This window comes from Lathamus discolor, chromosome 6, assembly GCF_037157495.1.
Source record: "Lathamus discolor isolate bLatDis1 chromosome 6, bLatDis1.hap1, whole genome shotgun sequence".
In the NCBI taxonomy this organism is placed as follows: domain Eukaryota; kingdom Metazoa; phylum Chordata; class Aves; order Psittaciformes; family Psittacidae; genus Lathamus; species Lathamus discolor.
In genome coordinates this window covers 47,276,853-47,291,940 of record NC_088889.1, presented here as the reverse complement: position 1 = coordinate 47,291,940, position 15,088 = coordinate 47,276,853, and the positions used below count along the sequence as shown (strand labels likewise).

General features: G+C 33.5%; 1 protein-coding gene across 1 annotated transcript in view; it reads right to left on the bottom strand.

The window, feature by feature from the left end:
- The window catches only part of RYR3 (ryanodine receptor 3), a 184,503-nt gene that overhangs the window by 107,700 nt on the left and 61,715 nt on the right, over nt 1-15,088 (bottom strand). Inside the window, exons 25-37 of the mRNA XM_065685792.1 lie at nt 14,653-14,736; nt 12,772-12,931; nt 12,340-12,487; nt 11,380-11,585; nt 10,514-10,688; nt 8,919-9,127; nt 7,459-7,643; nt 6,724-6,760; nt 6,197-6,357; nt 5,480-5,645; nt 2,603-2,689; nt 2,014-2,240; nt 353-1,154 (exon numbers count right to left, since the gene is read on the bottom strand). Of these exons, the coding sequence (XP_065541864.1) occupies nt 353-1,154; nt 2,014-2,240; nt 2,603-2,689; nt 5,480-5,645; nt 6,197-6,357; nt 6,724-6,760; nt 7,459-7,643; nt 8,919-9,127; nt 10,514-10,688; nt 11,380-11,585; nt 12,340-12,487; nt 12,772-12,931; nt 14,653-14,736 (2,647 nt within the window). The remainder of the gene's footprint in view (nt 1-352; nt 1,155-2,013; nt 2,241-2,602; nt 2,690-5,479; nt 5,646-6,196; nt 6,358-6,723; nt 6,761-7,458; nt 7,644-8,918; nt 9,128-10,513; nt 10,689-11,379; nt 11,586-12,339; nt 12,488-12,771; nt 12,932-14,652; nt 14,737-15,088) is intronic.

Below are 15,088 nucleotides of genomic sequence, written 5' to 3'. Positions count from 1 at the left end.
TTTTTATCTGATCAGTAATGCTATACAGCATTCAGTCTTTCACTCCAAAACACGTAGAATTCACAGAATCACAGAATATTTCGGTTGGAAGGGTCCATTAAAGATCCCCTGGTCCAACCCTCCCTCTTTTAAATACACCTACGAAATAAGTATTTGCATATCATTTTGAGTGTAGATACATATAGAAAGAATTGCACTGACATAAAAATTGGTTATTAATGTTAGGTAACAAGCCAAAGAGGAATAAAAATCTCCAGGATTTCAAATTTAACAAACTATAGAACAGACAGAAAGCACTACCTTTCTTTCATCAACAGTAGAACATTTGTGATATATTTAATTAAATGGTCACCTGAAGCTTAACAGATTCTGGCAATCTTGTCTGCAATAAGCCCTTCATGGGAGCTTTCGTTTCTTTCACTGCTTTCTCCCCAGCTTCTACAGCTTTTTCTTCAACTTGTGTAACTTCTTCCTTCTCTGTCCTCTCTTCTGTTTGCACCTTGTGATCTCCAAACACAGTGGGATCAATGAGGAGCAGTACCTGCTTCACATCATCATCATCAAAAACACCCATTATGAGCAATGTTGCTATCAGTTTAAGGACAGGAACAAACTGGAATGCAACCTGTCCTCCAACAGGGTCTCGTATATGAGTACCACTACATTGTACTGCCTCTGTTAGCATACTTATGGCCTTGGATTTGAGTGTATCAAGCGGTATCTCTGGGCTGGATGTCTGGCGTTCTTCAGTGGTCACAATAAAGCATGGAGTAGAAAAATTAAATCTTGGTTTCAGACAAGTGCTAAGCCCCACTCCAGGTAATCCGTGCTTCTTTGTTTCATCAGGATATAATTTAATAGTTCGAGTTTCATCTGTAACTGGAATGATAAATTCATTGTTCATCATAAGCTTGGCTTGCTTTGCGTACTCCAAATGAATACTAATTAGCAAGTCATAGAATCCAGAACGCAGGAGTCCAGGTAAGTATTGATTATCTATTGTATAAAACAGCTGAGATATGTCCACATGGCTACAAAGTGCATAAGCAACTCTAGTGTTACCTAGAGCACTAACTGAACAATAGAGCTTTAAAGTATGGTAGTGAAACTTCATCAAATCTTCTTGTTCACATAGTTCCAAAATATCGACACATCTGTTATGAAATACAGAAACAGAACACCAGTCAATTCCATTAATAACAATTTTGTAAAAGAAAAGTTTTATAATGTCTGCATATTTTGGTCAGTTCTACTCTAAACCATTAACATTAAAGTTGATACCGTCAATCTTAACGTGCATCATTAAACCACAGTAAATGGTGGTAATAATTTGATGAGATTATCTATAATTAGTACTCCATAGAAAAAGAAAAGAAAAATGTAAGTCAGAGAAGCTTCTTTGGAAGCTATGCTAAATTAGGGCTTGTTTTTGTAAGAAATGAATTTGTAAATAGCTGATGAAAGTACAGCAGATACATTACCTTTCTGCCATGATTTTGCTTATACTTTATTTGTCACTGGTTACAATATTTGATATTTGGATACATTTTTATTATCCTTAGTCTGAGGATAAAACCTAACGAAAATCTAAGAAAGTCAGGATCTTGTCAGTAAGAACATAAAAACTTAGTTCATGTTAATCCATAGCAGATGAAACAGGAACAGATTACATGTTTTTATTACAGAAAAAAATCAGCAAAGCAGTACTTGCATGTTCTTTCTATCTAGGGGCAGGGGGGAGGGTTCAAGTTGAGAAAATCTGTTTAAAGACTTAGAAATTTAAGACATTATTTTATAATGTAAATAAAATCAGTCATTTTGTGTATGCAAACATCGTCACATGGCATTAGAGTTATTCAGCCTCCTGTATCTACTTAAATTTCACAAATAGGATATTACAGCAGCAGATAAATTCTCATCAGCTCCAGTGTAGGCAGGTTTAACTAACACCCAGATATCAGCTTTCAATACATTTGGTCCACATCAAGTCACCATAGCTTCTTCCCAATGTACCTGTTTTCTTCTGGGATATGTAGTGCCATCATCTGCAGAGGTTCCAAACACTGTACAACCCACCCATGACGTTCACTGACACGCTCAGTTTCTACTTTTAGAAAGCTGTTTGGCATCCTGCTCCATAAAACAGGTGTAATAGTTTGCACATCAAGACGAGGGGGACACTGAGGAACAGGATTTCTTTCTTCACTTTTAAAAATTGCTGCTGATAAAGGCATGGTATTCTGAAACAAACAAGAGTATTAAAATAATTTTCGTAACATCTGATCATGAATAAACCTATAATACCCAAAGGAAGTATAATTTAATGATAGCAAAGAACTCATAGAAATATGTTATTGTAATAAAATCTGTTAAAAAAACCAAACATTTACAACATTTTCCCCTAATAACATTAGTTTGACAAATGCAGTTTAGATTTGTTGAACAATTAATTTCATATAATGATTACATTTACTCAAGTAAATGTAAAAGTCAAATAAAAAGTCACACCTTTGATTCAACCTTCCTAAACAAATTCAACTGAACAGGAATTTCTGTGGAAATAAACATTAAAAAAAGCACCTTTATAGAAAATATTTTGTACCTTTAATTTACCAAGTTCAAACTGAATCAAGTTAGTGCTTGTGGGCTGTACAAAAGTTGCTGGAAAAAGCTTTGTGTTTGGTTCAACCTAGAAGAGAAATGAGATTAAAAAATTTAAGAAATTAAAAAAGCAACAAGAATCTCCTCCCAGAATGTTATGAGATATATAATAAATACTACACAGGTTACACTTCAGTATCAAGTAACTGCAGACATTGTATTAAAGTGTTGATTAGCATCTACCTGTAGCTCACCTCTAATACAGTAAACCATTTGCTGAATTATCTTGCATTTAATTATCTTTACAGGCTCACCTAACTTTCAGGCAGATGTGTCTACTGCTTAATGTGCTCTCAACACTGATTCTAACTCTAGAGCAGCTCCTTAAAAAGCTAGCCACTTTACTGCTACATCCTTTGACTCTTGTTATAGAAAAAGCACCCTCAACACAGCCTGAGAGTAGAATACAGCTTTTCAGACCAACACACATTTTTTAGATTTTTTTTTTTTTTTACATTTTATGCTGGATAAAATATTTCACTCCCCAAAAAGCTAATTAAAAAAAAAAATAAATAAATAAATCTGAGAGATGGAACCAGAAGGGAGCAAGATGAGCGTGACAGAGCATCATTTGGTAAGGACAGCGCAAATCTTTACTTCCTATGAAGGTAAGTGAACTTCTGATCCATACTCCAAAAGTACAAGAATGCAACTTTTTCAAAGATCTCTTTATTTCCAGGCTCAGCATTTGTCTCCAGTCTTACAAAAACTACAGTGAATTACACTAAATCACAGTGCTGCATTTTAAACTGTCTGGTCAGGTTTGGGGTTTTTTTGACAGCTAAATTATCCTGATTTTTCCATAGCTGGGCTCAAAGTACATATGAGAGTAGTAATACCAGTTTATTCTGAAGAATTCTCTACAAGATCATCCACCTCCACTGCCAGGAAAAGAAGAATTAAAATGATACTTCTAAAATGGCATGTTATGAAAAAGATTTCAATGCTCCAGGGTGGCAAAGAAAAGGTATGTTCTATACAAACAATTCAGGATTTCAGGAGTTCAATTAAATATTTTATTCATATCATTGTGTATTTTGTGTACTATGCATATACATTCTGCACACTAAGTACAATTACAATACTTGTGCTGTGAAGGAGTGCAACTTCTAACTTTGAGGACAGCAAACTAAAAAGAATTGAAAAATAATAAACAGTCATGAAGAAGAAATAAAAAAAATCTGTAATTTTTTAGATGAGAAAACAGCTCCAAAATACAATATAACTTAAATTAACGTAAAATAATACCACATACCAAAAAATTTGTATGCAGAATAGGTTTGTGGTTTGGTTGGTTTTTTTTTTTTTTTTGTTTGTTTGCTTGTTTGTGGTGCTTGGCTGTGTTTTTTTCAGAACTTTGACTATCAGGATAGACAAAAGAATTTAAGGACTGGTATGTACATTCTAATTTATTTTTTTTTTACAAGTAATAAAACCCAAACCCAAATCCAGAAACAAAAGGTATCCTGGACTGAAAGACACTACTAATAAAATGTGGGGTTTATTTCATTAAAGCCTGAAATTACCTGACTGAGAGAATGTATGTCTCAGACTCTGACCAAAGATAGACATTTACTAGTGATAATAATAGAATTTGTAATTTCTGATCTTGTTTGACGGTCAGAAAACCATTACTAATTCAGAATAAAACAAAGCATCTTGTGAACCATTATTTAAGATCTCCTTTCTGCTACACATACCTTAGCATTGGCCTGACAATTAATGACAAAATCTCATATATATATATACACACACACTATCTTTCATTTCCTGTTCTATTATAGAGAGGTTGAATTTTTTTCCACATATCACCTTAGTATTCAATAGCTACATCAAGAACTACACAAAATTAATTTATTCTCCTCAATATGTTGATCTGTAGGCATTTTAGAATGAAAACAGCATACAAACGTTGTCCCTCTACTTCAGTTAAGAAAACTAAAAATGTGCAAATGATTATAAGGTTATAACAATTATCTTTCAGCCTCTACCAGCGAAGTATCAGTCGTTTGCTGCACTTTGGGTAAGAGATTAAGTATTTTAAAGATTTTATTTTATAGGAAGAATATTCAAGAAATGCATATGAAAACTACAGAAGACTATTTTCACTACTTTGAAAACACATAGAAAATATTTAAATTACTTGAAATAATGAAAAGTTGGGAAATATTTTACCGGCTCATGTAACACTCCTGTTGCAATATACCATTGTATCTTTACCTGAAGTGTTCGCTACATTTTTTTCAACAGTTAGTTTTCAATAGAGTTAGTATACAATGTTCCATTAAATTTAGTTAAATAACACTAAAGTTTTATCTGTAGTGAAGATTTGTGGGGGTTTGTTGCCCTAGAACTATGAGGGTGACATTTACTGTGACAATGGTGGGGCACTGGAACAGGTTGCCCAGAAAAGTTGTGGCTGACCCATTGCTGGCAGTGTTCAAGGCCAGGCTGGATGGGGCACTGAGCACCCTAGTCTAGTGAAAAGTGTCCCTGCTCATGGCAGAGGTGGTAGAACTCAATAATTTTAAGGTCCCTTCCAACTCAAATCATTCTATGATTCTGTGATCTAGTTCTAGTTTTCTTAACAGATCTACCAATAGTCCTCCCCCCACAGTTGAGACAACTGTAAGAAGTTAGAAAAATGTAGCCTTAAAAAAGAGAGAGAAAAGGAGGGATAAAACAGGATATAAAATTAAAACATGTTATTGTCACATAAATAGTGCTCAGTTACATTTCTGAACAAGGAAAAAAAAACGATTATAACAGCATCAAAATGACCAGCATAGTAGATAGCTTCCTGAAAATCTGATAATACCTGGTAACAAGTGCCAAGCTCTTTTCCATTGGCTGTGAATGACAACATTCCAGTAGCCAGGTCAACGAAGCATCCAATTTCTAAATCAACATTACTGCGACCTGATCTCTGGGAACTGGCAATTACATCTCCTCCCCAAACCATATAGCAATTGCTGCGCTTCACACTGAAAGAACAGCAAGAACAAATCATAGGTCATATTGAATTTTACTAAGCATTCAGTAAAGATGTACTTCTGAATGGAATAACAGGTAGACAACCTCAAAGTTGCTTGTGCCACTATTATTTTTATGTTTCCTCATTAACAAACTCCCTTTTTTTTAATAATGTAAGCATCGTAGGCAAGAGATCAGACTATGAGCACTTTTATTTATGTTCCTTTTTTATATTTATGAAACAATTTGACATGCTTACATGTGCTGATAAAAGACACTGAAACAAGTAACAGGTTCATCCACAGTTACCAAATACGGATGTTAAAAGAAAGCAGCAACACAAATCATTATTTCAAACAGAACATTAATGATAAATATACTCATTTTAATGAATCTATGTAAAACACATTCATATATAAACGAGCAAAGAACACTCCTACTCCATAATCAATTTTCTCATTAGTTTAAATTAGTGTTTAAAACATCATCAAGCTTGTGAATAATTCACTTCTGAACAACAGTATTAAAATACATTCTTAGTAAGTGATAAATAAACCCATACCTTTCATGAACCCTGCCTCTCTCATCACCTAAAGTAACTGTCACTGTACAATTTTTATTTAGGTCAAAATTCTCACTGTAAAAATGATAGTCTGGTGTTACCCAGCCAACCCAGACAGAGGATGGGTCTTGGCCAGCAAATATCCGTAGCGAATAAAAATACTGAAAAGAGGAAAAGAACATATTAGAAATATAAATTACTGTATCAAGGAATACTCAAATACTGATTAAAAATATCTTCTATGTATCAAACAAATAATAGAAATTAACTCTTTTTTAATAAGTCATTTAAAATGCTTTTAAATAAAAAAAAAAACAAAACAATAAAGCTACACTAGTGGTTTAAGACTGTGAGGTTAATGCCACAAGTCATACAGTTCTGGGAATTGTTATTTATACAAATTGTTATATCACTGCAAATTATTAAAAAGGCTTCTTTCAACAGATCATTTTCTAATGAACATGTTGCCACAACTAAATCTGCTTCATAAAGGAAGAAGAACTAATCATCAAAATTTATTTACTTACTGTAGTAGAAGGAGCAGCAATTTCTTGGCTATGCTTTCTAAAGATAAAGAAACATCCGTAAATTAGTTTAAAAAAAATAGTAGGGGAAAAAATTCTCAATATTACACTGAGTGTACTCATGCCTGCTGGGTACTGACCATGCATTAGTAAATTGAGTACACAAAGACTGTACAGGATACAAATATACACCCAACATAACTGATTTCAGTTCAGGTGGAGAGAGATGGTGATGAGAAATTTGTATCAATTCACTTCAGATGCAGGCAATGTTGGAAGGTGCTGAACTTATTAGTGCCAGGTATCTTGAAAAATCTGTCCCACCATCTTTTCTTCTTTGCATTAATTAGTTAGTTTTCCAGTAACAATGAGCTACTGAAAAACATTGCAGATGAGCATTAATCCAGTGGGCAAAACTCTTGAGCTGGTTTTCCAGCGTGGCTGAAGAGCTTTGCAAATCCCAATGATTTTAAAAGGATGGTCACCCCCTAGCAATGAATAACTGTAAACCTTGTGACGTACCTTTTCAGAAAACGGTTCTGTCTTATCTGGATATAGCAATCTGCAGAGTTCTAAATTTATTAAAAGCACCAAGAACAAAATAAGCTCAGTAACATGCATCCTGTGCTACTGTCTGCTTAGCACAAAACCAAGTATGAAATCTTGAGTGTATGATAATAGAACATTTTACATGTACATCAAGAGCAGGAAATAGGGGTAACTAAAACCAAGACTAACCGTTTTTGGAAAATATCAGATGAGGCATTTTCAACACCCATGCTGAAGTTGAACGATGAGTGGAACTCAATGGGCATACTCAAACGACAATATATCATGTCTGAATTGCTGTTCTGTGTGCCAAATGTTTTGTGAATAACTTTTAACCGAGGTGGACTCTCAATGGTTCCATCAATTCTCCATACCTAAAAATAATAGTTTTAAAATAATACTATTCCAAGAAAAATGATGAAAATTTTCATTAAGCAATTTTTCATTAACTAGAGGATGAGACAACTGAAACAGTCAAATTTTCCACAATGAAGCCATTTCAAACTTTCTTCTCTGATATTGAAACTAGCCTGAAGAGCAATGGAAGCAACAGATTCAGTCCTTCCTGTCTACAGTAGATGTCTGGAAGTTATTCCAAATAGCATTTAAAAAAAAAAAAAAAAAAAAGAGTACAGAATTTATTCATTCACTTCGAGAGCAAAAATAACTTAAAAAAATGCTTTTTTTCAGAAAAAAAAAAGAAAGAATGAGTCATTTTTCCACCATAATGAGAGGCAATATTAATTAGAATCCTTCAAATGATTGTTACGAAGTTTGAGGCTGACATATTTTTTGTTTGTGCTGAAAAATTGAGTATGTTTTAATCTCAGTGATAGGAACATTTCAAAAACTTTTAAAGTGAGGAATACAGTTGAAATGATCCTGATAAACTGAGAAAAATCCTGAGATAATTTAGTTGAAATTCAGTGAAGTGTATTTTGTTTGAGAAGGAAATGTTCAAAGTATTATGGAATAATTGGCTAAACTCCTAAGTTATAGTAAATAGCCTAGGGATTACAGTAAAGATAAAAACTGATCAGGAATTCAAACATATAATTGTGGAATATATTAATATAGAATATTTTATACAAAACAGGATATATTATTCTGCTCTAAAGTAGATTAGTTAGGGAGCTGTGGAATCCCTATCACTGTTGCATCATAAGAATGAATGAAACAGGTATCACTCAGGGACAACACAGGTATACTTAAATGTCCCTTGTTTTAGAGAAGTGGACTAAATCAGTCTCTGTTTAGCTCACACTTCTATTACTTTAAGTGATGCGGAATTCAGTTGAACAATTGTTAGATATTTAAGAAAAATGTGCAATAGAGGAGGTTTAAAAACTGAAAGCAAATGTAAGATAGACTATAAAAAATGGTACGAAGAAATCACAATCAGCATGTTTCAAGTAGCTAACCACAACATAAATAAGACATAATAGAATGGAAAGGTATATCCATATGGATACTAATACTAGCATAAATGAAGTTGAAGATAGACAAGATCATCTGGAATTATCTATGAATGACTTAATAGATTTATATGACAAACTATCTGATGACAGTAAGTATTAGTAAGGGTCTAATGTCTCATCTTGCTAAACAAACAGTTGACAAACAGGTGTCTCCCTAACATGTAATGTTACCTCAATGTGAGGATGATTTTTTGGCACATTGACAAATGTTGGTAAGCGTTTACTAAACCACATAGCAACATCTCGGTTCATGTTGACAGCAAAAGGTTCAAAACCTTCTTGAAGGCCACACATTGTATAATACTTGAATGTACTGGCATCCATTCCAAGGTTCATACGACCAATCTGAGATAGACCCAGTGCACAAATTGGAACAAAACCTAAAAAACAATACAACAACAACAAAAAAAACCCAACAGTAATTTATTTGGAGAACATAAGCATTCTATTCTGGATCCATCTAATGTAAGTTAAACTTTAGCTCCTACAAGTAATGCACATGAAGTGATGACAGTAGCAAGGATTTAAAGCCACCTTAAATACTAATTTCTAATTAAATATAATTGCTACAAAAACCCCTGAGGACTTAGGCAATGAAGGGACATTACACATACCATTCTATTTATTTAAACATTAAACCAGTTTAACAACTGTTACTAGTAATTAGTAGTAGATATGTGTGAAAGACAAAAAAAAAAAAAGTCAAGAAGTAGTTTTGTGGACAACCAGATTTGAAAAAATAAGATTTGTTCATCAGTTATTAATTTATTAGAAGAATCAGTTATCTTAATTTTTAGACTACTAAACATGCCTTTATACAGTGAGTTAGATGCTGGAAAAAATCTTTGGCTAGATTAAAATTATTAACAAATACTAATGCTCTCTGAAGACACTGAAATTTCAAAAGGAGGTTCAGGTATCTCAGCACATCTGTTTAAAACATAGTTTGACATCAGTAACTATAAACTTGGAGCAACTTCAGGGAAAAGCCAACAGTTCAGCCTCTAAAGGAGAAATTTTTTCTCTGCTACACTTCAGTCCTTCAGAAAAACTCTCTTAAGGCAGTCCCTCAGTACCTACCATTAGAAAAACCTTATCAGTGGTCAGACCAATTGCAAAGTCTTCTGACAATTGCTGATGGGCATGAAGATACTACTGGTTGGAGAAAATACGATTCAGAAGAAAATGTCAACTAAAAAATAAAGCAGCTTGAAAATATTCCCTGCCTCCTTCAATGCAGTTATGTAGATATTACTCTTGAAAAAAGCAAAAAAAACCCAACCAAACAAACAAACAAGTCACAAATCAGGCTCAATTTATGTTGCAAGGTTTTGTTCTTTTGGTACAGACTTTCGCCACATAGTACTCAATTTTGTCCTTCACAGACAAGAACATAATATGTGTATGCTCCAGTAAAATAATCTGAGGCTACATGTTCAGCTTTTGGGAATTTTTCAAGGTGCTTCTTACTACCACTTCTTAATGCTGAATTTCAGTCCTGTGAGTAAGCCTAGCAAGGCTCAAAGATTCTGATTGCTGAAATCCCATTCATATCTACTTGTGGTTAAAGGAAAAAAAAAAGAAAATTAATTTGTGCCACAAGCACTCTTAAAATATTTTTTAACTTAATGTGAGCTTTCAGACTGCACTACACATCAGTAAAATATTATTTCTCAGTTCACTAAGCCATCATGAGAGATTAGTTTTTTCTGTGTTTTGATGTGCTTTGTCTTCTCATCACCATGTAAGTATAACAAGAAAATTACCACTTTCTATTCCAAAGTCAGCAAACGCAAGCTCTGAACCTTTACTGGTTATAAGCAACTCTCCATTCAGAGTAAATATAATTGATTTGTCATCCAAGTTTATCATACAGCCAACCACATCTCCCGATTGCCAGCTTCGTCCAAAGAATCCACTGCCTTGATGCCAACGCTGGCCCTAAAGGAGTAAATAAACAAATAAAATAGTAAACAAACACTGTGCTAAAATTAAAAAATAAAATACAAAATGTCAAACAAATATTTCACCTTCCTGGATCTCAAAGTAATACAAAAAGTACCGATCATGGCTTTCGGGTAATTATCTTAGTTATTTCACATAGAAAGACTAAGGCACTCTAATATGTAAAGAGCAATTTAGAACGTGGATGATAACCATTATTCACTGGATTCCACTTCTTATACGCAATATCATTATCATCCTTCCAGTCCTTTAGGAGTCACATTTGGGAAGAAAAAATGTGCAGAAAGCAGAAAAGACAGAAAAGGGAATACAGAACTGTAGTTATCTCTTCTAGTTATTGAAGAAACTGATTTATTTTTGTAAAACACCATTTAAATTGAAAAAAAAAAAAAAAGAAAAAGGAAGTGAATGATGTATCATGATTATGCTTACAACAAAATTCTTTACTTGGTTGGGTATATCTTAGGAAGATAGATATAAACTAACCCACCTCTTTTAGCATAATTTAGCGATCAAAACAAAAAAGCAGATACTATCCAGCGTGAAACAGACATATTTATTTGACTCAGAAATATTTGAGTATTTGAGCTGGAGTATAAGACAAAACCTATACTGTAGTTCTCTGCCTAGCCTTTTCATAGGTCAAAAAAGGTAGAGATGTACTGACTTTGCTTCCTTCAAATACGAATGCTTGGTCATCAGCTCCCAACTCTATGTCAGGTCGACAGCCTGGCCTGGCCCAGCCAACACGCATATCTCCACCTGTCACAGCTTCAAATTCAAAGTACCACTTTCCAGACTTCACTGCATAAGACTGTTCTACTCTGAAAAATCGTATCTTGTCAATGCTGACTTTTTCCACCATTTGGTCAGCTGTAAAAATAAACAGAGAAAAAAAATCCCACCTTTTATAATTAGAGGAAACTATAAATGCCACTGTTCAGGTTTTAATCTGTACCCAGAATTTTCTATCTCTGAAAACAGCCATTATCTACCATTGGATGTTTAAGAAACTCCATGGTAAATGTTACAAAAAGATTAACAGTAATAAGAATACAGAGGCTAGCACATCCTATACAGGATGAGTGGTTTTCTGCTATTTAGAGTCAGAAATTGAATTTGTTTTTTGTCCAAAATTACAGTGGTATAGCAAATATGAAGAAAAAGTCTAAACAAATTTATACTCCTGATACCAATAAAGAAAAAATCTTGAAATTGGTGCACTTCTTTGATTACTTCTTAAGAACTGAGTTTGACTTGAAGCAGTCAAACCAAATCTGCATACCACTATAAAAAATTGTTTTCAATTAATTCCACCTTTTTTTCCTTTCTTTCCTTAGGTCCAATGAAAACCACTACGTCCACTCACATTCCAGATTTTCTTCAATCTAAAAATCATGGAAATTAGAATTGTCATATCATTAACTACAATCTATCTTTAAAAAATATATCTAAGTAATATACAAGTAATTTACAAAGTATAGTTGTACCTTTCATTAAAGTCAACTGCAAAAACATGGTATTATTTATTCATATCTTATGTTTTCCCTACCTATTTCAGTGGTTTATGATTTTTTCCCAGCACTGAGGCAAAAAAAATGGCACGATTCTTATTGAAAGTACTTACCTATCTCTTGGTCAGGTGGTTCAATATTATAACCATAGCCTGCAAATGTTCTAACAGCTTCACGGAGGCTATCTCTGTTTGATTTTTTAGTACGTTCATCTAATAATGCATATGGCACTAGCCGAGGATTACGTTTGTTCTTAAGATCCTAAAAGAGGTTATAAAAAAAGAACAAGAAGAAAACTGTTTAAACATCACAAAGATTTTGTATGATGAGAGATTGTGCTCTGAAATAATGTTAAGATTACAGGAGGAAAAACAATATTGATGAAGAACAGTTCTACGAATGCAAGCCCAAATTGTTAATATCAAAAATCTAAAGATAAGAATGAAAAAGAAGCATAGAAATATGGTGTCATACTTCCTGCAGCTGCAGCCATGCAGGTCCAACAATGTACCAGACTAATGCAATGTAGCTAAAGTAGTCCTTACCTGCTGAATGCCATAGGTCCATCCTTGCTTTATTCTGTCTTTTGCCCAGACATTATGAGCATTTTCTGCTAGTTTGTCAACTAGAAATTCTTGAGAAGGTAACAATTTCACTTCAGAAAGATCAAGAGGGGCAGGTTTATATCCATTTGACATCATGTAACTGTAAGTCAATGAAGGAAAACAAAGAGTCAAGATACTCCACTGATGGCATTACAGTGTTCTATGTGGCATCCATAGGGCTCACTTTCTCCACTTTTCAATCTCCTATTCTCCCATTTCTTTGCAAAATCCTGCATTGTCTTTGGTCATTGACAAGGGTAAACTGTGTTCTAGCACAGACTCATTTTCCACCTGCTTGCATCCTATCTCATTAAATACGACCCTGAACTGGATATGCATCCCTAAACAGTTGCTACAAAAAATCCAGATTTTTATGAATCAAGTACTCTTCATCTAATTTCATATTTGCCATTTTAAATCTTTCAAGTTATTGATATTTTAAAGATCTGCATGATGACATCTTATGAAATTATTTTACGTGCATTATTAAGTATGATATTTTAATGTACTAGTTTAGAAAGACTGGCTTACCATTTTTCCCACAGAAGAAAACATTTCAACTATTGCTCTTAACACTTTTTCATTGAATAGTAAATTTGGCTATTTTTTCATTAGCAGATATTACCCTCTGCAATACTTTTACATAGTATTAAGACTACATATTTAGATTCTTGCTCAAAACAGATAATTTCCATTTGTTAGGATGATTCATGTGGGCAGTAGCTATTTTAACAAGAGTCAGAAATTAAGATTGACTTGTTCTGTTATTGAAGACAATAGTATCAAAAGAGTATTATGATGGACCTGTATGGACCTTGGGAAAAGTTCTTTTTCTGTTTTTTTTTTTTTTTTTCCTTAATGCCATCAACTGAATCAAGATTAGCATCTCCATATCATAGAACTATCTATTTTACTGCTCTCTTTAAAAACCTTTGTTTCTTGTGGATAAAGCTATTTTGGGAAAAAGCCATCTTATGGGTTGATAAACTGATGTGAAATGGCAGATATCCAAACCACTGTTTATGTCTTCAAGTTTTGTTGCAGGACAGCGCTTCAGTCTGTCCCAAGAAAACCACAGAATCCTCACAGAAAACACAAAAATACAAATGTAATCCTTGATTAATCTTTGTCACTTTGAGGATGATTATTACTGATAACTTAAGGATGTTTAAAGGAAAAATATCATCCACCTAATTTGGTTTATAGCTAAATAGCCATAGTTTAGCTACCAAATTAAAGAAAAACCTGACTGTATTTTATTCAATAATCTACTTATGTACATTTCCTAGAAATGTGCAACATTATAAGAACAGGTTTTTTGGTTTGGTTTTTTTTCCTCATCATTAAAAAACGCATTAATAATATCTCTGGAAATGTGTATATGTCGAAAAAGCATTTTCTTGGAGAGGTGGGAAAAAGAGGTGCAAAGAAGGAGCAATGGGAAAATGGTATATCCTTTTTCAAGTAGATCAATTTACCATCTTATACATGTACTGTTCTTTGCTAAGTGATAGAAAAGCAGAGAAATGTTGCTTTTAACTTTGCAGTATCTATTCTAAGATCATGTAACACAGATATATTTACATATGGTTTAAGTGTATGACTATTTGTGTCTCTGTGAATCACCCCATGTGATGTAATGTAGAGTATTCACAGTCCACCACAACCACAGGCAAGGTAATGGACCAATCATGTGTTCTGTAAATCTGTATGAAGTATGTGGTTCATATCAAGTATTTTTTAAATTACCTTACCATGTTCTCGTTTAATTAGTATACTTTAGTGGCAAAAAATATATAATAGTTACCATAAAGTACATACTTTTTAGGAAGTTTGACTTTTTTAAGATCTTCCTCAGCTGCTGGATGAGCATGAACGATGTGACATCCAAGGGCCAACAGGGTTCTGCCAACATAAATAAAATGGCAGTAGTGAAACACAGCATTAGAGTGCTCACCCATTTTGCACATTTCTTTTGGTTTACAGAACTAATGATATTTAAAACCAGGGAAGCAATTTAAAATAATGGAATTACAAAACCCAAATATTTTGACTTATTAGCAATACTAAATAAAACCTTCAAAGTCTAAAAAAGTACAAATCTGGGGTTTCAGAGTTACTCCACTCCACTAAAACCAACAGGATTTGGTGTTTCTTCGTTTCTGTCTCTGTAGAGACAAGACTCTTTAAGTTGTTCTGAATGTATCCCTGGAACTTCTAGCAAAGTTAGCAAAACACAATTTGAAAGAGGTATTCT